At 48.2% G+C, this 24,058-nt stretch overlaps 1 protein-coding gene across 2 annotated transcripts; it reads left to right on the top strand.

Annotated features, from left to right (window-relative positions):
• The first annotated feature begins 1,360 nt into the window (after positions 1 to 1,360).
• USP5 (ubiquitin specific peptidase 5) lies at positions 1,361 to 23,690 on the top strand. 2 transcript variants are annotated; one of them, XM_040435362.1, is made up of 20 exons: positions 1,361 to 1,524; positions 2,452 to 2,577; positions 3,250 to 3,316; positions 6,389 to 6,522; positions 6,671 to 6,816; positions 7,470 to 7,654; positions 8,202 to 8,296; positions 8,376 to 8,569; positions 8,766 to 8,837; positions 9,040 to 9,115; positions 9,944 to 10,069; positions 10,158 to 10,311; positions 10,393 to 10,567; positions 11,340 to 11,428; positions 15,151 to 15,273; positions 17,533 to 17,676; positions 17,920 to 18,065; positions 19,147 to 19,303; positions 20,909 to 20,993; positions 23,222 to 23,690. In XM_040435362.1, the coding sequence occupies exons 1-20, from the start codon at positions 1,417 to 1,419 to the stop codon at positions 23,313 to 23,315; spliced, it is 2,496 nt and encodes an 831-aa protein (XP_040291296.1). In that variant the 5' UTR covers positions 1,361 to 1,416; the 3' UTR covers positions 23,316 to 23,690. The 2 variants fall into 2 exon arrangements, with proteins under 2 accessions (XP_040291296.1, XP_040291295.1); XM_040435361.1 differs by having other exon boundaries at positions 15,151 to 15,342.
• The last annotated feature ends 368 nt before the right edge of the window (positions 23,691 to 24,058 follow it).

The following is a 24,058-nucleotide window of genomic DNA, read 5'->3' as shown; positions in this document are numbered from 1 at the left end:
CGGGGAGCGCTGTGGCTGAAGGACCCCGGATTTCCTGGGGTCCGTCCACCACCAAGCACTGCTCCCATAGAAGTGAATGGGAGCGCACCGCGCATGCGCGGCCCATGCTCCCATTCATTTCTATGGGGCAGAGGGCAATAGCCAAGCCAGCGCTCGGCTATTTTTGGCGGCCGCATAGAAAGGAATGGAGGACGGCTGCTCATGCGCAGTGCGCCCTGCGTTCATTTCCCTGGGACCCGCACCTATCAGACAATGGGGGCATATCCTAGCGATATGCCCCCATTGTCTGAGATGGGAAAACCCCTTTAAGCAATTTTTCTGTCTAAAAGGAAATTAACAAAAGTTTGTTGTTTTATCGGGGCTTCCAGGAATCCCTGTGTATGTCACGTTATTTAGACGGGCGCGGGGGGTCTGACTGCTTGGGCCCCGGTCAATAATTCCTAGAATGAGTTGCTCGGTCAGGTTGGTGTGGTCCCTTTTTTACCAAAATCAAACAGGGGTGTCCACACTCTGGAGAGGGACCACAGATGTTCTCGTGGTGTCCGGCTGTGACGCTTATCTCAGAGGCCGCACTGGGATGAGTTTATGTCCCAATGTCACACGGCTACCAAATCAGACTTGCCAACTTTGTAGCGTGTTGGTACAAGAGGCAATGGTGTGTGTAACCCGTACCGCCTACATTTTTTGCGGACTAACTAGGCTTTCCCCTTTTTGCAAGCCCCACCGTGGCCCGTCCGCTACTGAAGGCCAGGCCCCCTTGCGTTTGTATTTTTGATGTCTCGCCCCCCCTACACCAAACACAGCGAGGGGCTGATTACTGGGAGGCGCTGGGATACTTCATTAGCATCTGGAGATTTGGCAAGCACCAGGCGCCAAACAGTCCCAAATTTGCAGGGGCTGTCGCTAATTTTCAAAGACAGTCCTGCCAAATTTGGCCTGTCCCCAGCTGAACATGGGCAAGGCTTATGTGAGTGGCGATTGTATGAAGCAACCAATCACAACATTTGGTATTCTGCGCTTGAAAAATAAAAGCTGTGCTGTGATTGGTTGTTATGGGCACCAACGTTAGTTTTAGAGTTTTCCTAAATCTGCCCCTTTGTGGCCTGATCTTTCACATAACCCTAGCTCTACCAAGGATTAGATCCGATTTTTTGCGTACAGTTGAGTCTCTTCCCTCCATTATCGTCCCTTCTTGCCCTCAACAATCATGGCCGCCGGGTCTGACACTGTATCGCAGAATGGCAACCAATGCGCCTGCGCTGTACCCAGCCTGCGCGCCGCGCTGCCTTTGTTCACCGCGCATGCGCGTTCTGTCTTCGCGGTCCTTCCAGTCACCACTGAGACTGTGAGGCGGAGGACAGAGCGCCGCCGGAAGCGGAAACAGAGCCTTGTCACTCTCCTCCAGGAACCGGAGTCATGGTGGACGTTAAAGATGCGCTGTTGTCTGTCCTGCCGACTATCCGGCTGCCCAGGGCTGGGGACCGAGTACACAAGGATGAGTGTGCCTTCTCCTTCCATACACCGGTATTACATTGTCATCCCTGTCTGTGGCTCTCCTGTCATCATCTCTGCTGTCTGCCCTGTACCTGCTGGAATTATTGTCCACTGACACCTCTTAAAGGGCACCATCACCAGACACACCCTTGTGGCAATATGACCAGTTCATAGAGGGGTAACGAGGGGCTGAGGTGCCTTAACACCGCATCTGCGGACCCCAGTCAGGTTCCCATCCCACCGACATGACGATTATAATCCTACAGTATAATCGCTCTTAGTGGGTGGTCCGGTAAACAGACCGGGTCAGGTGACCGCGCTGTGCGGCTGCACTACATCCCTGTATTCTACAATCGGTTACGGAGTGCCCGCCATCACGACTGGTCTTCTCACATCCGCTTCTTGTAAAACCATCAAATCGTAAAACCAATAAAGGGCATCTGTCAGCAGTTTTGTCCCTATGAACCTGTCTGACCTCTTACGCTTGGCAGCTGAAGGCATCTGTGTTGGTCCCATGTTCATATGTGCCCGCATTACTGAGAACAATTATGTTTTAATTAATATATTCAAATGAGCCTCTAGGAGCAACGGGGGCGTTACCATTACACCTAGAGGCTCTGCTCTCTCTGCAACTGCCACACCCCCTGCACTTTGATTGACAGGGCCAGGCAGTATAAATGTCATCACACCTCAAAGTGCAGAGGGTGCGGCAGTTGCACAGAGAGCAGAGCCTCTAGGTGTAATGGTAACGCCCCCGTTGCTCCTAGATGCTCATTTGCATATACTAAATGTTCATTTTTCTCAGCAATACGGGCACATATGATGACGTCAGTAGTGCAGCCTTAGGTTAAATTCTCCAGAGATTTTGGGTCAGCAGTCCTATGTAAGGCCACATGAACCCCCCCCCCTCTCTTCAAATGACATCCTCCATAATGTTGAATACATCTTGTGTTTCAGGAGTCTGATGGCGGATTATATATCTGTATGAATACCTTCCTGGGGTTTGGCAGACCGTATGTAGAAAAATACTACAACAAGTCTGGCCAGAGAGCGTTCCTGCACCTGAAGAGGACCGCCAAACCGGTACTGGAGCTGCTTGTGTGGAGGGAAGGGATTGGTTTAAAGCAGGGATGCTCAACCTGTGACCCTCCAGCTGTTGCAAAACTACAATTCCCAGGATTCCCTTAGGCTGGGTTCACACTTGAGCGTTTTACAGCGCGTTCAAACGCGCTGTAAAACGCTCAACACATGAAAACCAATGCTTCCCTATGGCCCTGGTTCTCACTTGAGCGTTTTACAGCGCGTTTGAACGCGCTGAAAAACGCCCTACGCTCAAACAAGTTCTTGAGCTTCTTTGGGGCGTTTTGACGCGCGTTTGTGGCCATAGGACACTGCAGTCAATCACACAAACGCGTGTTAAACGCGCATATCAAATACGCTCAGGTCTGAACCCAGCCTAATAGCTGTAGGCTACCCGGGCATGCTGGGAATTGTAGTTTTGCTACAGCTGGTGGGCCACAGGTTGGGCATCCCTGGTTTAAAGGGAAACCATCAGCAGGGCAAGTTGTCAGCAATAGGTCATCTATATGATGCCTTACTCTTCATGTGTTAAAATAAGTGAGTCCATCCATAATGCATGATGCCCCCAGCACCCCACAGATGGTCGTTGTACCCTCTTCCAGCCTTTCATCGTAGTGCAGATCCGCTATATCATGGACTCATCTGCTGACCGTGTAACATGTTTTTATTCCATAGAAATCTGATGACTCCAGTTCTAATACAGGTGACCCCCCTCGCAAGAAGCCCACCCGCCTCGCCATAGGTATGAACCTGCCTGTAATTAATGGGGTTTTCTGAGATTTTGATACTGATGACCTATCGTCTGGATAGGCTATCAGTATCTGAATGGTGGGGGTCCGACACTCGGGACCCCCGCCGATCAGCTGTTTGAGAAGGCACCAGTGCTCTCAGTAGTGCAGTGACCTTCTCTCAGTTTTTCCTCGGCCAGCGACGACACGAACATCGGTCACGTGGCCTAGGAGCAGCTCAGCGCTGTTCAAGTGAATAATATATATACTGTGATACTATACACTATGCGTCGCTGTGCTTGGTAAGCTGCGAGAAGGCAGCGGCCTGCTCAGGAGCGCTGGTGGCTTCTCAAAACAGTTGATCCAGGGGGTGCTGGGTGTTGGACCCCCACAGATCAGGAAGGGATGACCTATACAGTGAGTATTGAAATCTCGGAAAACCCTTTTAATGACTTTCATAGCTGCACTAGATCTGTGCCTGATACTTCTGTCTCCTTCACACGTGCATTTTTCAGCAATTTTAAAGCATTTTTATAGTTAGAATTTTTTTCTAATTGTTTAACCTTTTGTACTTGTGTTTTTTTCTGGCTCTTTATCAATCCTAGAGAAATAAAAAGCCACAAAAGACCCCAAAAAGCATACGAAAGCCAAAACACTCTGTACATTGAAGAAAGTAAAGCGACATCTGGCCATGGAATTGTTTTTCCCCTCATTATCATGTACATGTATGTGATGGCGCTCATGCAGGGCACAGAAGTTGTGCCGACGCAGTCACTTACAGGCTGGGATCAAATCTGATCACAATCTTTAAAGGGGATATTCCCATCTAGACACTTATGGCATATTAATAGGATATGCCATAAATGTCTGATAGGGGCAGGTCCCATCCTATCTCAGGAACGGGGCCCTGCTGTGAATGAAGAGCTTACCAGGCATCCATGGCTTCCCCCCCCCCCCCCTCATTTTCACTCATTTAGAAGCAGCCAGAGGACCATGGAGGACATTACAAGTACTGATCTGTATAGTTGTGAACAAAGCACTTGTGCTGTGAAATAAGCTCCCTATGTAGCTGCAGCAGTCTCTTTGCTGTCTCTTCTGGAGTCCTGTCTAGCTTCTCCCTGGCTGTGACGCTCTCCACTGCGATTGGACTGCGCTACAGCCAGGGAGAAGGAGACGCCCATTGAGAAATAGGGCAGTCTCCTCCTCCCTGTACCGATGGTATTCAGACAAACTTAGTAAGCGATATTGCATCCCTGCACTATGCCCTACACAACCTGCTAGTTATTTTATATTGTCAGGTCCTCTTTAAGGCCTTTTTTTTTTTTTTTAAGTGAAAAGCAATTAGCAAGGGGAGGCGAGACGTAAACAGCTGATAACATGAGAACTAGTTCTTTATCACTGTTGTGTGAAAGTTAGTGACCATTTAAAATGAAGTCGCCTAAGGGCGCTAAAAAATAAAATGTTAGCAGTAAGTAATTTAATAGTGAAATATACACCTATTATGCATGTCCGAACTGCCATGACACGTACAGCACAGACCAAAAGTTTGGACACACCTTCTCATTCAAAGAGTTTTCTTTATTTTCATGACTATGAAGGCATCAATACTATGAATTAACACATGTGGAATTATATACATAACAAACAAGTGTGAAACAACTGAAAATATGTCATATTCTAGGTTCTTCAAAGTAGCCACCTTTTGCTTTGATTACTGCTTTGCACACTCTTGGCATTTTCTTGATGAGCTTCAAGAGGTAGTCCCCTGAAATGGTCTTCCAACAGTCTTGAAGGAGTTCCCAGAGATGCTTAGCACTTGTTGGCCCTTTTGCCTTCACTCTGCAGTCCAGCTCACCCCAAACCATCTCGATTGGGTTCAGGTCCGGTGACTGTGGAGGCCAGGTCATCTGGCGCAGCACCCCATCACTCTCCTTCATGGTCAAATAGCCCTTACTTTCAAAGTTTTCCCAATTTTTCGGCTGACTGACTGACCTTCATTTCTTAAAGTAATGATGGCCACTCATTTTTCTTTACTTAGCTGCTTTATTCTTGCCATAATACAAATTCTAACAGTCTATTCAGTAGGACTATCAGCTGTGTATCCACCTGACTTCTCCTCAACGCAACTGATGGTCCCAACCCCATTTATAAGGCAAGAAATCCCACTTACTAAACCTGACAGGGCACACCTGTGAAGTGAAGACCATTTCAGGGGACTACCTCTTGAAGCTCATCAAGAGAATGCCAAGAGTGTGCAAAGCAGTAATCAAAGCAAAAGGTGGCTACTTTGAAGAACCTAGAATAGGACATATTTTCAGTTGTTTCACACTTGTTTGTTATGTATATAATTCCACATGTGTTAATTCATAGTTTTGATGCCTTCAGTGTGAATCTACAATTTCCATAGTCATGAAAATAAAGAAAACTCTTTGAATGAGAAGGTGTGTCCAAACTTTTGGTCTGTACTGTACAATAAACCTTATAGCAAACGGCATGAAATAATAAAATAAAATTAGGAATTGCATTTTTTATGGATTTTGCTGTTCTACAAATCGGCATAAACTGAACATTAGATGGATTGTCTGACCTTGGAGCTGACAACCCCTGGGGTCCTCCCCGAACATAAAAAAATCCCCTCTGCGCTGCTGCTCCATGCCTGGTTGCTTCTGGTCCTGCAGGACAAGGAAGCGCTTTGATTCCGTGACCACTCACAGGCCTCAGCAGATTGAACCGTACATCACTGCTGTGACTGCAGAGGCCTGTTATTGTCCGTAGTGGTGGTCACGTGATCAAAGCGTTGCCTGGTGCTGCGGAACCGAAAGCAGCCAGACCGGAGCGGTGGCGGAGAGGCGTTTTTATATGTATCTCAAAGTGATTTCTAAGAATTCAGTAACTCTTCCCGCAAAAACAAGGTGCTAAAAAGCTGTGTGCACCTAAAAAGTTATGGTGGTAAACTGTGGAGAAACACAAGAGTGACAAGGCCATGAACTCAGCTGTGTGTGAATCCAGCCTGAGTCTATATAATAGGGAGGGGTCCCGGTTCCTCCATCTTTCTCTCATCCTTGATGTCTCTCCCCTTTCTTTAGGGATGGAGGGCGGATTTGACATGTGTGATGAGCAGTGTGAGTATGAGGAAGAGGTGAAGATGGTCATTCTGCCCGAGTTCCTGGAGATTCAGCGGGACGGACTGTTGGAACTCCCAGAGATGGTCAGGGACCGGGTGGGTAATCTGAGGTGTGTGTGGGGTGGGGGGACATATTTGTGAACATTGTATTACTGACATTGGGATGTTGAGGGTTGTTGTGCTGCATTCTTCCATGCTCTCCTTTCTTCTTGTGCATCTCACTCCATTTTCTTCCGTCTCTTAGGTGTCCTCTGCCATTGATGCCATCTTAGCTGCCGACTCTGCTTCTCGTAAGCAGGAGATTCAGGCATGGGACGGGGAGGTGAGGCAAGTCTCCAAACACGCGTTCAGTCTCCAACAGCTTGAGGGGGCTCCCCGTATCCCTCCTTGGTAAGTCTTCTGTAGTATGGCCTTTCTAGCTTGTCCTGCTGTATATCCTCTCACCATTGTGATATGTGTACAGCAGGAATTGGTAACCTTTGGCCCTCCAGCTGCTGTGAAACTACAACTCTCAGCATGTCCACTTACTCGGCTGTTCTTGTAACTCCCATAGAAGTGAAAGGAGGATTCTGGGAGTTGTAGTTTGAGAACGGCTGGAGTGTTGGAGGTTATTGATTCCTGGTGTACAGAGTTAGAGTTCTTAAAGGGCATCTGTCAGCAGTTTTGTACCTATGACACTGGCTGACCTGTTCCATGTGCACTTGGCAGCTGAAGCAATCTGTGTTGGTCCCATGTTCATATGTGTCTGCATTGCTGAGAAAAAATGGTGTTTTATTATATGCAAATGAGCCTATGTTTGACAGGGTCAGGCAGCGGTGATCACATTCACACCGCCTGGCCTTGTCAATCAAAGTGCAGAGAGAGCAGAGACTCTAGGTGTAACGGCAATGCCCCCGTTGCTCCTGGAGGCTGACAATAAACCGTCGAGATGCCACAAGCGCAGTGGAGCCGAGCGGTGAGGCCGTAATGGAGAATTATTTTACTATTCTTATTCATCCAGGAATTTTCCCTTTTAACCCTGTCCGCCTCATTGTATCCCCCAGCGGCTGGAAGTGCAGCGTGTGCGACCTGCGGGAGAACCTGTGGCTCAATATGACAGACGGAGCCATCTTTTGTGGAAGGCGGTACTTTGATGGCAGTGGAGGGAATAACCACGCAGTGCAGCATTACAGGGAGACCGGGTACCCGTTGGCTGTCAAGCTAGGCACAATCACTCCAGATGGAGCTGGTAATTTCTCTTTTTTGCACTTGCACAGCCAATTACATCACTGTTTTTAGGGGAAATTCTCACAATATCCATTTTGGTGCGGTTTTTGATGAGGAGGATGGCAAAGGAAGGACTTCAGGCAGCTTTTAGACCACCTCATAGGTTTACTGAACAGAACTTGGGTCATCATGAAACCAGGGGGTCCGGCTGCAGACATAAAATGATGCAAACGTTGCATATCATCATCATTAGATATCTCCTATCATTTTATGTATAAAGCTCTAATGAAGACTTGTCTCCTCGGTCACAGACCACAAACCCTGACGCTTGCAGTCATCTCTCCCTCTTCTGCTGTCTGTATAGTGTCACAGACTGTAACCATGGAGACACATAGTTCTGCACAGGAGCTATGTATTTTATTATGTGTAGATAATTTGCGTTGTTATCGTTTATTTTAGATGCATTTTAGTTCCGGTTGCAAAATTAAGTTGCTTCATTGCAAAAGTATTCACCTCCTTTCCGATATTCTGGTATTTTCTTTACCTCTTTGTTCCGCCATCTACTGCAGATGTTTATTCCTACGATGAAGACGACATGGTGCTTGACCCCAACCTGGCGGAACATCTGGCTCACTTTGGGATCGACATGATGAAGATGCAGAAGGTGAGAGAAGCCGTGTCAGGATATTTCTGCCGGCCCACAGTACATCTGAAACGCCTGAGTAACATCTCTTCATCTTTAGACCGACAAGACGATGACCGAGCTGGAAATTGATATGAACCAGAGAATTGGCGAATGGGAGCTGATCCAAGAATCAGGGGTACAGCTGCAGCCATTGTATGGACAGGGGTACACAGGGATCCGCAACCTGGGCAACAGCTGCTATCTGAACTCAACGATGCAGGTTGTGTTCAGTATACCGGCCTTCCTGCGCAAGTAAGTGTCTCCGGGGTCAGAGGGGACACATTGCTAATAACCTCCACAGCGGATAGACAGAGGACTGATTATTAGGGATGAGGGAGGATTTAGGATGCACAAAATCTCTAAAATGTGTCTGGTCGTATTGCAGCAAAACACTCTGGTTGTTGAGGGGTTAAAATGAAGTTTAACACCCAGTCTTGATCACTTACAGGTATGTGGAGCGAATGGATCAAATATTCCATAAGGCACCAGCTGATCCCACGCAGGACTTCAGCACCCAAGTGTGAGTGGACGGCAGCGTGGTTTTCATCTGTGATATGTCAGGTTGGCAGGAGGGGGCGCCATTTTCCATTCACTGTTTAAGTGTTTGGAGACTTTCTCGTTCCATCTTATTCACACTGAAACATTGTAACAGTCTTAAGATTTGACATGAATGTCCTTGACGATGCGACTGACTCCCATCCATGTGCGGGATGTTTCCACAGAGCGAAGCTCGGCCACGGGTTGTTGTCTGGAGAACACTCAAAGCCGGGAACTGAGAAAGAGGGCGAGGAGCAGAAGGTGAGGCTGCGGTGTCAGGTGCCGAAGCAGTAAATACATAGGGGGAGGGTTACTTAGAGTGCTCTTTTATACGCCAGGCTTCATCCAATGTGTGCTGGAGCAGGCACGTTTCATAAATTTGGCGTTTTGCATTCCACGCGCCAGAATATCACATTTATGCCAGTTATGGGCTGGTGTAGACTGGCGCTATAATTTACAGCAGTCTCTGGAGTAAATGTTAGTAAATCTGTATGACTGACAATGGCCTTACACCATTCTGCTCACCCACAAAAATGTGGCTGATTCCAGCGATGACTTCCCGCTTAGCGTTTGCCCCCTAGTGGTAGAACTCAGGGTTGCTGTATGCCCAGTGACACTAAACACAGTGCTTTAAAGGGGTTGTCCAAGTAGTTTATACTGATCGTTTATCCTCAGCATAGGTCATCACTATGTGATCATTGGGGGGTCTGACTCTCAGAACCTCTGCTGATCAGCTGTTTGAAAAGACAGCGCTGCTACCTCTTCCTAGGCCGCTGACATCACATGGCCTAGGCGCAGGTGAGTCACATTCAAGTGAATGGACTGGGGCTGGAATACCAAGCACAGCCACTATCCAATGGAATGGCACTGTGCTTGGCAAGCAGCAATGTGCCACAGTCTCTTCAAATAGATGATCGGCAGTGCTGGGCGTCAGACCCCCGCCGATCACATAGTGATGACCTATCCTTTAACAACCCCGTTAAAGGTACACTAATCTTAGAAAATGCACCAAAAGAGAAGAATATACTCCAGTCATAGTAATTGCCCCCCAGTATTATATGCACTATATACCCCTCTGTTTTTTTGCAGGGCATACAGGACGGCATTGCACCACGTATGTTTAAAGCACTTATTGGAAAAGGACACCCCGAGTTTTCCACCAACAGGCAGCAGGATGCCCAGGAGTTCTTCCTACACTTCATAAACATGGTGGAGGTGAGTGGCGGTACTTTTTATAGAGCCGCCTCTGGGTTTGCAGCTCTACACACCTTGGGTGCTGAACCCCTGCATTACGTGTCCCCAGAGAAATTGCCGCAGCTCTTCCAATCCCAATGAGGTTTTCCGGTTTTTGGTGGAGGAGAAGATTAAATGTCTGGTGTCTCATAAAGTGAAGTACACGCAGAGGGTGGAGTATATCCTGCAGCTGCCTGTCCCCATGGAGGCCGCATTAAACAAAGGTCAGAATGAGCCAGCCGCAGCTCTGGATATTTGGGGGCTGATTGGCCATTGAACTCACCTGTACTTTATATGTCGTGCAGATGAGCTCGCTGCCTATGAGCAGGCCAGACAGCAAGCAGAGCAGGATCACCGGCCCCCTCCTGAGCTAGTCAGAGCACGAATTCCATTCACATCCTGTCTAGAAGCCTTTGCAGCCCCTGAGCAATTGGACGAGTTCTGGAGCGCCGCCCTGCAGGCCAAGTCTACTGCACTCAAGTAAGTCTGGTCTTATTGAACCCATTATGAAAACTTCTGCCACTTTCTTACAGGCGACGTGTTTCATATTCTGAAGTTCTCTGCGTGCAGTCTGTGAACTGAAGCAGTTTTGGTTACACTGTGAGGCTGAAAATGTTCTCTGAATTAGTCCTTCCCTCGTAGCTGAGGGTTTGTTACAGTAAAGTGGTCTATCAGCCGCTGCTGTTCTCTGATTTGTTTATGCTACAATACAGAGAAAGCAGCGGGCTGTACTGGGACCTCACAATGCAGCGTTATTAATCACATACGCTGTAGAATTGGGGGTCCATGTAAATTACCGGACCTCTGGTTGCGGCACCCACAATTTATACGCCGCTACAGAATGGCGACCACTGGATTCTCACCGTACATCTCAGCTAGATGGTGCGGAGAGAACCAGCGCTATAAGCACCATTCATTTATTTATGAAGGCCCATGTACTCGTATTTGATTACGCTCTTTAGCTTTTAGTATGGCGATATAGAGGTCCTTCCTTTTTAATTCATATCTAATAAAAATCTAGAGTTTTACTTCTTGTTCAGCGTTTCCCAGTACCGTTAGCACATTAGATAATAGAAACCTAATACCTTAATACCTCTTTCCAGTGAATTTTTTTATTTTAGAAAGAAGCAGAATGTTTTGTGTGATCACTCCTCTGCCAGAAACCACGTTTTTTGGGATCAGCGGAGGTGTCTGAGTGATCAAGTTCCCACCTTTTTAATTGTGTGTAAACTAATTTCTTTCACTGTCTTAGGACGTCCCGCTTTGCCTCATTCCCCGATTATCTGGTCATCCAGATTAAGAAATTCACCTTTGGTCTGGACTGGGTTCCAAAGAAATTGGGTAAGGACGCGATCCCCCCCCTTATGGGTATATTTACTGGGCCATGGACTGCCGGCTTCTTTCTCTGTACACTGGTTGATGTTGGGAGTGCTGATGACATGTGGGCTGTAGGTAAGGATGTCACAACTCCAGCTGCTGTCATGTTCTCCTCCAGCTCAGACTTGGCCTTGGTTCCTGTTGCTGCTGTTTTTCCACTTACACTCCTTGAATATTAAAGGGGTTGTCTCATCACATATCGCTAGGATATGCCCCCATTGTCTTATAGGTGCGGGTTCCACCTCTGGAACCCGCACTTATATCGGGAACGGAGCCCCGCACGGTGGTGGCTGGAGGACTCCAGTCCAGCCACCACCAAGTCCTGCTCCCATTCACGTCTATGGGCCCGACTGAAATAGCCGAGCCAGCTTAGGTTGTGATGTTTTGCATTTGACACGAGTGGTTGGTAAAAATTCTGCTCATGTAGTTACAGCCGGGTCTGCTTCTATATCCACAAACAGCGCACCACTCTTCTCCTTGGCAGTGTCTGGTATTGCAGCTGCGACCAATCTGCAGTACCAGACATTGGACAGGTGTGGTGCTGTTTCTGGCAGAATTAAAGCAGACCCATGTGTTCTGATTAGTGATGAGCAAACTTCTTTTTTCAAGTTCGGCGTACAAGGTTCGGGTTCTCTTAGAATTCCCTTATGGATACCGCTACCGCATAACTCATTGTCCGTGGTAGCGGAATCCATAACTAATTCTTAGATAGCGCGAACCTTGTACGCCGAACTTGAAAACAGAAGTTCGCTCATCACTAGTTCTAATCTCAGATCACCCCTATAATATGGTAAAAGGAGGAGATGTCACCGCTCCTGGCATGTCTGTCAATTTTTCCATACGCCTCCCCAACGGCACTAAGTAGGAGGATACCCGCCTGCCAGGGACAGGAAGCAACGTGGAGAACAATCATTAAAAAGCCTCCTCCCCCTTTACCTTCTCCAGTTGTTTCCTGTCCCTCCGGGATGAAGTGGCGAACATAGCAGGGGTTCCCTCCTGCTTTGGAAAGATGTCACTCAGCCTTTTCTGGGTCCGTCCTTTTCCCTGACTAAATTTGTCAGGAGGGCTGCAGCAGGGCGCCGGGATCCGGTGCAAGATACAGGCCCTACCGACGTCTAGGCATACGTCCAAAGGCCCTAAGCCCGGTAAGCCGCTTCCTTATGGATGCATCTATGTTTGCAATTTTATTTTGTACACCATTGGGGTTTTCATGGTGAAGGTTCCCACTTACATTAATTACTCCAAAGCTCTTCCTGAAGGGGAACCTTCATTAAAGAAAAAGTGTGCCATCTGTAAAAAAAAAAAAAAAACTTTGCCAGAGATGTATAGATAAGATCATGGCTGAAGAGACCCCATCTTAAGTGGACAGCCTGAAATCTATCATTAAAGAGGAAGTCAGAGGTGATTCCTCAGAGACCCTCTACCTCCAGATCTATTCCTGACGCACCTCTGGATGTCGATGAAGAAGGAGAGGTCTCCTCCGATTCCGACTCTGTTTCTTTAGATGATGAATCGGGTAGACCCCTGTGTTCTCGCTCCCAAAAACCATCAGGGCTACCATGAACATTGAGGATGCAAGCGGGTCAGGTTGGGGGGCTCACAGCAGGGATCGGCTAGTCCAGGGAGATTGGAGCCAGGAATTGCATCCTCTATCCTCAAACTGGAAGGAACTTCTAGCAGTTTTCCTAGCCTTTCACCCAGCCACCCGACAACAGAATGGCTGTAGCCTATATAAAGAAACAGGGCGGCACAAAAAGCAGAAAATGGTCAGACGGCGTTCTAGTTATTCTCCAGGGCCCAAAGCCACATAAACTCCAGCGGTTCTTCTGAAAGGACAAGAAAATGCTCTGAGCAGAAAACCTCTAAAATCAGGAGAGTGGTCCTTGAACAAAATGATATTTCAGTCAATGTGCGACAGATGGGGAATTCCTGTCCTGGACCTCTTTTCCTCCAGAATAGACAGACAGCTAGATCGTTTCTACTCCCTATCTTACGAGGACAGAGCACTAGGAGTAGATGCCTTCTCAGGCCTGGAATCCCACTGTCTTGCCAGATGTCAGGATAATTCTTGACTTCCTACAGAAAGGCCTAGAAGACAGATAAGGGTCAGTTCTCTGAAGGTCCAGGTAGCGGCCCTCAGTGCTGATGAAGCTTTAATCAGGCGTTTCTTTAAAGGTGCCCATAGGTGAAACCCATCAGTTAGATCTACGGTGCCTCCCTGGGACCTTAATCTAGTACTTTCTGTACTTATGGATCCTCCTTTTGAACCTCTGAGATCCCTCTAAGGTTACTTTCCCTAAAGACGGCTTTTTTTTTAATTGCGATCACCTCGACCAGGAGGGTGGGAGAGATCCAGGCCTCGTCTTGACGTCCACCATATCTAACCATTCTGGATGACAGAATAATTTTAAAACATGAGCCTTCCTTTTTGCCTAAAGTATTTACAAAATTCCATTGTCAGCAGGAAATGTCATTACCTTCTGTCCACAGGCCAGGGTCCGACAAGGAGGTTCAGTACCGCAATCTAGACGCCAGGAGATGCGTTTTGACTTGCCTAGAAGCCACTAAGGACATAAGAAAATCGAATCGCCTACTAGAACAGTATGCAGGAAGAAAGAGCGGTCAAGGGGCTTCAAAAATTACTATTTCACGCTGGCATATACAGAGAGGGGCGCTACTCCCCTCTGCCATTCAACTAGAGAAACTTCTACCTGGTGGGCGGAAGGTGCCTCTCTGGCCCAGATATGTCCGGCTGCCACCTGGTCCAGTCCGAGTACTGGATGTTATCTCTAATAGGGGCCTTTCTTTCGGGCGTAACGTCTTGTCTGCAGTGGTCCCTCCCTAAATTTTTTGATTCCTCTGTTAATCCTCCTGCCTAGTGCCGTTGGGGAGGCGTATGGGAAAAAATTAGAATTACTTACCGGTAATTGGATTTTCCATTTAGCCTCCACAACGGCACTGGGATTTCCCACCCAAACTTATGTTGATTTGTTAATAATCCTTTGTTGTTTTTTTGTTACTATGTTCTAGAGCAGGCATGCTCAACCTGCAGCCCTCCAGCTGTTGTAAGACTACAACTCCCAGCATGCCCTGCTGTAGGCTGATAGCTGTAAGCTGTTCGGGCATGCTGGGAGTTGTAGTTTTGCAACAGCTGGAGGGCCGCAGGTTGAGCATGCCTGTTCTATACCCTTTCATCAGATAAAGGAAGTATAAATAAATATACCTGCTCGGCATAGTCTTGAGTTTCTGGGACACTTACTGGAGAAGGTAAAGGGGAGGAGGCTTTTTAATGATTGTTCTCCGCCTTGTTTCCTGTCCCTGGGAGGTGGGGTATCCTCCTCCTCCTCCTGCTTAGTGCCGTTCTGGGGGCTAAATGGAAAATCCAATTACTGGTAAGTAATTATCATCTTTAACAAAGAGGAATAACAGAGGAACTGCACGACAGAGTTCTTATTGAAGATTGTGGTTTCATAAGGAATACATGAATGACTCTAACACTCAGGGAGTTGGCTGCTCCTCTTTAAAGGGGGAATCTCCTTTAATGTACCTTCTGTCTATATAGCGGAGGAGGAGGCTGTGCGCTGGGACGGAAGGAAGGGGTTAGCGTGCTCTAAGATGACCCTCTCGGTTGCTGTATTTCCTCGATGCTGCCTTCTCACCTCCTCTCTCCATTTGATTATCCGCAGACGTCTCAATTGATGCCCCAGAGGAACTGGACCTGTCTCAATTTCGGGGTGGGGGTCTGCAAGGGGATGAAGAGGAACTTCCAGATGTAGCTCCCCCTTTGGTGACCCCAGATGAGCCCAAAGGTAGCCTTGGTTTCTATGGCAACGATGATGACGACTCGTACTGCTCCCCTCACTTCTCCTCTCCGACATGTTAGTGTTTCTGACTCTTGTGGTTCATGTGAATGCTGGTTGAACGGATGTGTGATGTCATCGCCCCCCCATTACCGGTCCTCCCCTATAGCCCATGGTGTCCTGTACTGACCCTCGTCCATACAGTAGATATACGGACGACTACCTGACGACGCTTTATAATAAGATCATCTCTCACAGGTTTTTTTTTCCGTAGACCTCCTCCTGTTGTCACTGTTTGGGAGCCTTATTGTTTGCATCCAGAAGCTGAAACCTGTCTGGAGAATATGGCGCTCACGTGGCTGCGTGGCCTGTCCCAGAAGATTGCTCTGAGAGACAGGGTTTCATCCTTTGGATGTGGACCGAGTTTCCATTCACTGACAGCAAGCACAGGTTTTAGAAATGGTGAAGAATGCTACATACGCTGCACAACATTTTACTATGCAATAGATTAGCCTTATTAACCCTTCAGGACCGGGCGATTTTCCGTTTCTGGATTTATTTTTTGCAGGACAACTATAGTTTTTATTGATCCCATTTTGGAGTGAGTATAACTTTGATCACTTTTTATAAAATTTTTTGAGGAGGTGAAGCAACGAAAAAATTGTGAATTGACCATTTTAGATATTTTTTTCCGTTACGCCGTTTGAAGTATGGGATGAATAATTTTTTTGGACATGGAGATACCGAACAATTTTTTTTTTTTTAGAATTTTTTTTTTTTAGAATTTTTTTTAGAATTTTGGGGAAAGAGGGGTGATTTAGATTTTTTTTATATATTTTTTTTTAATTTTGTATTATTTTTTTTTTTATTTTTTTTTACTTAGCGCAATTTCCCCTGGGCACATGAACTTGCCCTTTCCACACTCTATGTAATTTAAAGGGGTTATTCAATACTATAAAAATGTCCCCCATATGCCGGGCCCCTCACGTGGAATATACTTACCCCTCTCCCCGCGCCGCTCCTGGTCCCCATGCAGCTTCTCCCCGTGTGCGGATGAAAACATCCGGTGTTGGGGGGAGCAGCCAGTGGCAGGCGAGGACGAGCCTCCTTAACATCACAGGGGACACTAGGGAGGCTTGTTCCGTCATTGGCTGCTATCTCTCACGGGGAGAAGCGGCGGTGCGGGGAGCCAGGTAAGTATATTCATTGTCAGGGGCCCGGCATATGGGGGACATTTTTATAGTATTGGATAACCCCTTTAATATAGTGTGGTAAATTTGGTATATTGCAGTGCTGCCACCTGCAGGCCTGCATTGTAATATACTTGTAATAGCCTGATACAGGTTCTGGACTATTACCACTAAGTAACACCCTCCCCAATCTCAGCTAGGGTAAGACGTTCCAAATTTCTGCTATCAGATGACGTGGCCACATAGGACCACAACATCTGAGGGGTTAAATGTCTGCAATCGGCGTTATTACCAATTGCGGACATTAGCCTTGGGTGTCTGCTGTTTAAAACATTAGAAACTCGGCGGCTATGGCGCCCAGGAAGAGACGGCATTATTAAACCCTGCACTGCTTGTATGTATGGTGGTGTTAAAGGGGTTAATAGCACGCCAGCTGGTTGCCATTTTCTTGGCCCTGGGGGGCGTGCTGCCTCTGGGTTTTGCAGGGAATAACTTTGCCAGGCTTCATGGTGCTTGTGTCTGTTGCTAAGCAACAATGTGGACGTGTAAGTACCATTGCTCGTTACTCTCTAGCGGGCATGCTCAACGTGCGGCCCTCCAGCTGTTGCAAAACTACAACTCCCATCCTTCCCGGACAGCCTACAGCTATCAGCCTTCAGAAGGGCATGGTGGGAGTCGTAGTTTTACAACAGCTGGAGGGCCGCCGGTTGAACATCCCTGCTCTATAGGATGCTGTAATGGCAGTGCCGTTCCCTCCCCTCACAGCCAGCTCCCAGATCTCTGCAGCCTTTTGGAGAAGGAAGCTGCATCCTGATTGGTTGTTATTGGGCGCTTTCCTGCCCCGCAGCTGGGGGGGTCCCATGATGTGACACTAGTAGTCCGTGTACGTGTCACGTGGATGGCTGTGCATGACCTGTGTGTGTCTCTAGGGGGAGGGGGGTCTGCCTGTGGGCTCCCTGCTCCGGGGGATCTATTAACTCTTTCTCTGCTCACCCCTTTGGGCTGTCTCTGAACCCCATTAAATGCAGGACGCCACATCCCATCTCTTCTTAATTCACTTCCATATCTGTCCCCTCAGCTCCCATGCTGGACGAGTCGGTGGTCACGCAGCTGGTGGAAATGGGATTCCCAGCCGAAGCCTGTCGCAAAGCAGTTTATTACACGGGCAACAGCGGCGCAGAAGCCGCCATGACGTGGGTGATGTCTCACATGGACGACCCAGGTAACATGTGGAACCAAGCAGAGCTCTTGAAAATGTTACGGGATCTCCTGCAGTTAGGGCATGCTGGGAGTTGTAGTTTTTCAACCGCTTGAGACCCACAGGTGGGGATCACTGATGGAAAGCATCCTGTAAGGCACTCCATATGTATACAGCGATGGGTGTGGGCCATACCATTACCAGGATAGGGGTGGAGGCTTCTAATGCACTTCATGATAACCCTCACGGTACTCCTTCTCTTCGCAGACTTTGCTCATCCTTTAGTTTTATCCGGGGTCAGCGCTCCACCTTCAGTCCCCACAGGAGGAGACCCTCCATCTGAGGAGCACATAGCCACAATTATATCTATGGGCTTCTCCCACGAGCAAGCAGTGAAGGCTCTCCGCTCTACAGTAAGTACTTCGCCAGCGCTGTGTGCGGTCATTGACGACTGTTCTGCGCTCTCCAGCTGCTCGCATTACATACAGTGGCCCCCTCCACAATGACGAGGGCCCCCTCCACAATGACGAGGAGAGTATCCCTTAGGCCCCTTTCACACGGGCGAGTTATTCCGCGCGGATGCGAAGCGTGAGGTGAACGCATTGCACCCGCACTGAATACCGACCCATTCATTTCTATGGGGCAGTTCACATGAGCGGTGATTTTCATGCATCACTTGTGCGTTGCGTGAAAATCGCAGCATGCTCCTCTTTGTGCATTTTCCACGCAACGCAGGCCCCATAGAAATGAATGGGGTATGCGTGAAAATCGCAAACAAGTGCGGATGCGGTGCGATTTTCACGCACGGTTGCTAGGAGACTATCGGGATGGAGACCCGATCATTATTATTTTCCCTTATAACATGGTTATAAGGGAAAATAATAGCATTCTGAATACAGAATGCATAGTAAAATAGGGCTGGAGGGGTTAAAAAATAATTAAACTCACCTTAATCCACTTGCTCGCGCAGCACGGCATCTCGTCTGTCTTCATCTTTGCTGTGTGCAGGAAAAGGACCTGTGGTGACGTCACTCCGGTCATCACATGGTCCGTCACATGATCTTTTACCATGGTGATGGATCATGTGATGACCGGAGTGACGTCACCACAGGTCCTGTTCCTGCACACAGCAAAAAAAAAGACAGAAGGAGATGCCGGGCTGCGCGATCAAGTGGATTAAGGTGAGTTAAATTATTTGTATTTTTTTTTAACCCCTCCAGCCCTATTGGACTATGCATTCTGTATTCAGAATGCTATTATTTTCCCTCATAACCATGTTATAAGGGAAAATAATACAATCTACAGAAAACCGATCCCAAGTTTGTACCAAACATGCACGATTTTTATCACGCGAGTGCAAAACGCATTACAATGTTTTGCACTCGCGTGGAAAAACTGCGCATGTTCCCGCAATGCACCTGCAACGCCCGTGTGAAAGAGGCCTTAGTGTGAGGGCGATAACCGAACGCTCAATCTCTGTAACTTCCCCTCTAGAGCAACAGTCTGGAGCGAGCAGTGGACTGGATCTTCTCGCACATCGATGACCTGGATGCTGAAGCTGCTATGGACCTGTCAGAAGGACGCTCCGTGGCAGAATCCGTGTCCGAGAGCCTCCCTGCTGCCGGGCCTCGCGTCAAAGATGGGAATGGCCGTGAGTGTCCAACAGTTGTGTTAGTAGTAGTGTTGGTAGTAGTGTTGGTAGTTAGTAGTAGTAGTAGTTAGTAGTGTTAATAGTTAGTAGTGGTAGTAGTAGTGTTGTTAGTTAGTAGTAGTAGTGTTGGTAGTTAGTAGTGTTAATAGTTAGTAGTAGTAGTGTTAGTAGTCAGTAGTAGTAGTGTTAGTAGTTAGTACTGTTAATAGTTAGTAGTAGTAGTAGTAGTAGTAGTGGTAGTAGTGTTGTTAGTTAGTAGTAGTAGTAGTAGTGTTGGTAGTTAGTAGCTAGTCGTAGTAGTAGTGGTGTTAGTAGTAGTAGTAGTAGTAGTTAGTAGTGTTAGTAGTAGTGTTAGTAGTTAGTAGTGTTAGTAGTTAGTAGTGTTAGTAGTTAGTAGTAGTGTTAGTAGTTAGTAGTAGTGTTAGTAGTTAGTAGTGTTAGTAGTTAGTAGTGTTAGTAGTTAATAGTAGTGTTAGTAGTAGTAGTTAGTAGTAGTAGTGTTGGTAGTTAGTAGCTAGTCGTAGTAGTGTTGGTAGTGTTAGTAGTAGTAGTTCGTAGTGTTAGTAGTAGTAGTGTTAGTAGTTAGTAGTAGTAGTAGTAGTTAGTAGTAGTAGTTAGTAGTAGTAGTAGTAGTGTTAGTAGTTAGTAGTAGTAGTAGTAGTAGTAGTTTGTAGTAGTAGTTAGTAGTAGTAGTTAGTAGTAGTAGTAGTAGTTAGTAGTGTTGGTAGTAGCCTCATCATTCACAATGATGGATTACACGTGTAGAAGTGAAGACAAGCCAGAGACAATTAAACACTAAAGATAGAGTGCAAACACCACCCAGCACTTCGTCCTTTACCAGGAGCAGAGATACTTTGCTGCTTTCGTTAAATTCCCTTCAAAGGTGTTGAGCTGCAATACCAGGCACACTCTGTGGATAGGTGCGGTGCTGTTTTTGGAAGAAAGCAGCCATGTTTTTGTAATCTTGAACAACCCCTTCAGGGACTTATGCACATGGTCCTTTATCTGGTTCGCTGGCTGCCAGTTTCAAAAACTCACACGATCCATACATGGCCAATCTTCCTCAGTGTCCTCTGCCTGGTCTTCACTAGGACAAAAAGATTGTCAAACCTCACCTCCTAAGCGGTAGCATCCACAGGGTGGTTCATAAGCAAGTGGCGGGAATCTGACTGCTGGGACCCCCACCGATCAGTTGAATGGGGTGGTGTACACGCATGCCCGCTGCTGCCCCGCCATACAATTCTACAGGGTATAAGTCCCATAGAGTTGAATAGAACATCAGCCTTATGTGCGTGCACAGCTCCATTAGAACAGGGGAATTACTGGCCTCCGTTCTAGTGATTGGCGGTGACCCCAGGGGTCACACCCCCCGCCGATCAAACACTTATCCTATGTGGATAGGGGATAAGCTGTTGTAATGAGAAAACCCCTTTAACAGTGTCATGGATGCAGTCATATGGTACATTTTTTTCGACACCCATTTTGGCACTTTCTCATTTGGAGCAGGGCGCTCTCAGAGATCAGATGCGTCCGTTTTGGATGGGGTGACAAAATGAAATACAGAGGGGGTCTTTATTTTACGCTTTATCTCTTTCGTCTTGACAGGATATGAGCTGTTCGCATTCATCAGTCATATGGGAACGTCCACCATGTGCGGTCACTACGTATGTCACATAAAGAAAGACGGACGGTGAGACCCTCTCCATGTTCAGCATGTCTGGTCCTTCGCCTCATTTTCCCTTTTCTGTATTTCACTTTCCAGCCTTGTGTCATCCGTTACAGAGTCTAACAACCGCAGCGCGCCCCCCCCCCCCCCCCCTTCTCCTTCCTCACCCCATGATAAAAACATTACTAAGGTTGTATGCCTGTTTTCTGGCATACAGAAGTCGCACGTTTTTGGACAAAAGGGATTTTGTGCAAAAACTTGCAACTTTTTGAGATTCTCCACTGCACACGCCACTTTTAAAAACCTGTGGAGCGGGCTTAGCCGAAGGGGACGTGGCAGTTACCACCACTGTGTAGACAGCACGCAGGTAACTAACGAAGCCCTCCAAACTGCCGAATGGGGGGTGCTGGGAGTCCGACCCCCACTGATCTGATATTGACGACCCATCCTGAAGATTACAGCTGTTGCCGCGCCATTGATCGCATGGGCAAGGGTCTGTCCTTACAAACTGCCTGCGTGTTATTAGTGCACAGGGATATGTACCAACATTCAGAGCCGTGACACTACAGAGAAGAAAACATGGGAATCACAATGAAAAAAAACTCCCTTCGGCATTAACCCTTTCAAGACCAAGCAAATATTTTTTTTTTAATATTTTTTTTTAAAATAATCTATACACAGAAAAGATAACATACAGAGCAGTCACCGAAGTCCTGAACAAATCATTATGATGCCAATATAATACAGAGAGAGGAGGAGGTGGTAGCAAGACGCATCTATCCTGATGATGTCTTCAGTGGAGCTAAGCTCTTTGTTTCATAGCTAGATGTTCCCTGGATGCTCCTCAAGGTCTTCAGTGTGCAGGAACACCGCCAGAGACCGGGCGCTGCTCACCAAGGAATGAATGGGGAAAGAAGCACTAAGTAACTTGCTATACAGACTCTATGGACCCACAAGTGACATTTGTGTCCCCTATAAGCACGGAAGAGCCCCCCCCCCCCCCTCAGTTGCAGATACATAATGGAATTTATTTAAATAAAGCTCCACATTTCTAGGAAAGGTCAAACCTCCACTATTTAACATAATTGCTCAATGGTGGAGGTTTCCTTTTCTGCAATCTCTCCTCTCCTCCCGCCTCTGTGCTTTCTGTTGCTGACCACTGTCCTCCAGCCCCCGTCCTCCCTGTTGCTGACCACTGTCCTCCAGCCCCCGTCCTCCCTGTTGCTGACCACTGTCCTCCAGCCCCCGTCCTCCCTGTTGCTGACCACTGTCCTCCAGCCCCCGTCCTCCCTGTTGCTGACCACTGTCCTCCAGCCGCCGTCCTCACTGTTGCTGACCACTGTCCTCCAGCCCCCGTCCTCCCTGTTGCTGACCACTGTCCTCCAGCCCCCGTCCTCACTGTTGCTGACCACTGTCCTCCAGCCCCCGTCCTCCCTGTTGCTGACCACTGTCCTCCAGCCCCCGTCCTCCCTGTTGCTGACCACTGTCCTCCAGCCCCCGTCCTCCCTGTTGCTGACCACTGTCCTCCAGCCCCCGTCCTCCCTGTTGCTGACCACTGTCCTCCAGCCCCCGTCCTCCCTGTTGCTGACCACTGTCCTCCAGCTCCCGTCCTCCCTGTTGCTGACCACTGTCCTCCAGCCTCCGTCCTCCCTGTTGCTGACCACTGTCCTCCAGCCCCCGTCCTCACTGTTGCTGACCACTGTCCTCCAGCCCCCGTCCTCACTGTTGCTGACCACTGTCCTCCAGCCCCCGTCCTCACTGTTGCTGACCACTGTCCTCCAGCCCCCGTCCTCCCTGTTGCTGACCACTGTCCTCCAGCCGCCGTCCTCACTGTTGCTGACCACTGTCCTCCAGCCGCCGTCCTCACTGTTGCTGACCACTGTCCTCCATCCCCCGTCCTCCCTGTTGCTGACCACTGTCCTCCAGCCCCCGTCCTCACTGTTGCTGACCACTGTCCTCCAGCCCCCGTCCTCGCTGTTGCTGACCACTGTCCTCCAGCCCCTGTCCTCGCTGTTGCTGACCACTGTCCTCCAGCCCCCGTCATCACTGTTGCTGACCACTGTCCTCCAGCCCCCGTCCTCCATCCTTGTCTTGCTGACTACTGTCTTGTCCTCCAGCCCCCGTCCTCCATCCTTGTCTTGCTGACTACTGTCTTCTCCTTCAGCCTCCTCCTGTCTCTTGCTGACCACTGTCTTCTCCTTCAGCCTCCTCCTGTCTCTTGCTGACCACTGTCCTCTCTTTGTCTTCTTCAGGTGGGTGATCTACAATGACCAGAAGGTCTGCGCATCTGAGAAGCCTCCAAAAGACCTTGGCTACATTTACTTTTACCAGCGTGTGCAGAGCTAATCCCCCCTCCCCTCACGGTCTGTGTCCCTCCTTGGCGAGGATTGTGGGATAGATGGTTTCCTGGTTCTCATCTTCAAGGTTTGGTGCGGCTTTATTCCGAGGTTATTGCTGCAAGATGTTCCTGTCCTTGGATTCTCCCAACCCTCCATTCCCATTGCTGCACTCTTTCCCCCCCCAATATCTTCAGCAGAGAATGGGTCTGGCGTATTGGACGGTCAGGCGGTGTCTGCTTCTGCATTGGGGGCAGGACTCGGGGGTGGAGATCCGATACCAGGATCCGTGTGCTCAGTCCTGGGGTGCAGGGGTTTCTCTCGCAGTAGTTGGCTGGTTTATGTGTTCACAAAACCGTGTGAATAAAGTTTTTCTCTCCCCATACTTCAGTTTCTGTGGTTTTGTCTTGCACTGGCCCACTAAGCACCAGAACCGCTCCCCTTCCTCCCCACAATCTTCGTTAAAACCCAAAGTGAAATCGGCTTAAGTTACATGTGTTCTTCGTTGGTGCGGATTAAGCTGCAGATTAACATGTTAATGAGTGAAATCCCAAGTGAAACCCGGCAGCATTTTGGGAAGAGATGGGGCATGCTGGAGATGTGAGAATCCACAGCCTTGAAGGGGTATTCCCATCTTGGACATTGGGGGCAATGTCTGATAGGTGCGGGTCCCACCTATACTTAGATCCGAGACCACAAAGTGCCGAAGGGCGCACCGCGCATGCATTCATTTCTATGGGACTGCCGAAAAAT

This window comes from Bufo bufo, chromosome 6 (assembly GCF_905171765.1).
Source record: "Bufo bufo chromosome 6, aBufBuf1.1, whole genome shotgun sequence".
Lineage (NCBI taxonomy): Eukaryota > Metazoa > Chordata > Amphibia > Anura > Bufonidae > Bufo > Bufo bufo.
The sequence above is the reverse complement of the archived record's forward strand: the minus strand, read 5'-3'. Positions and strand labels throughout refer to the sequence as shown.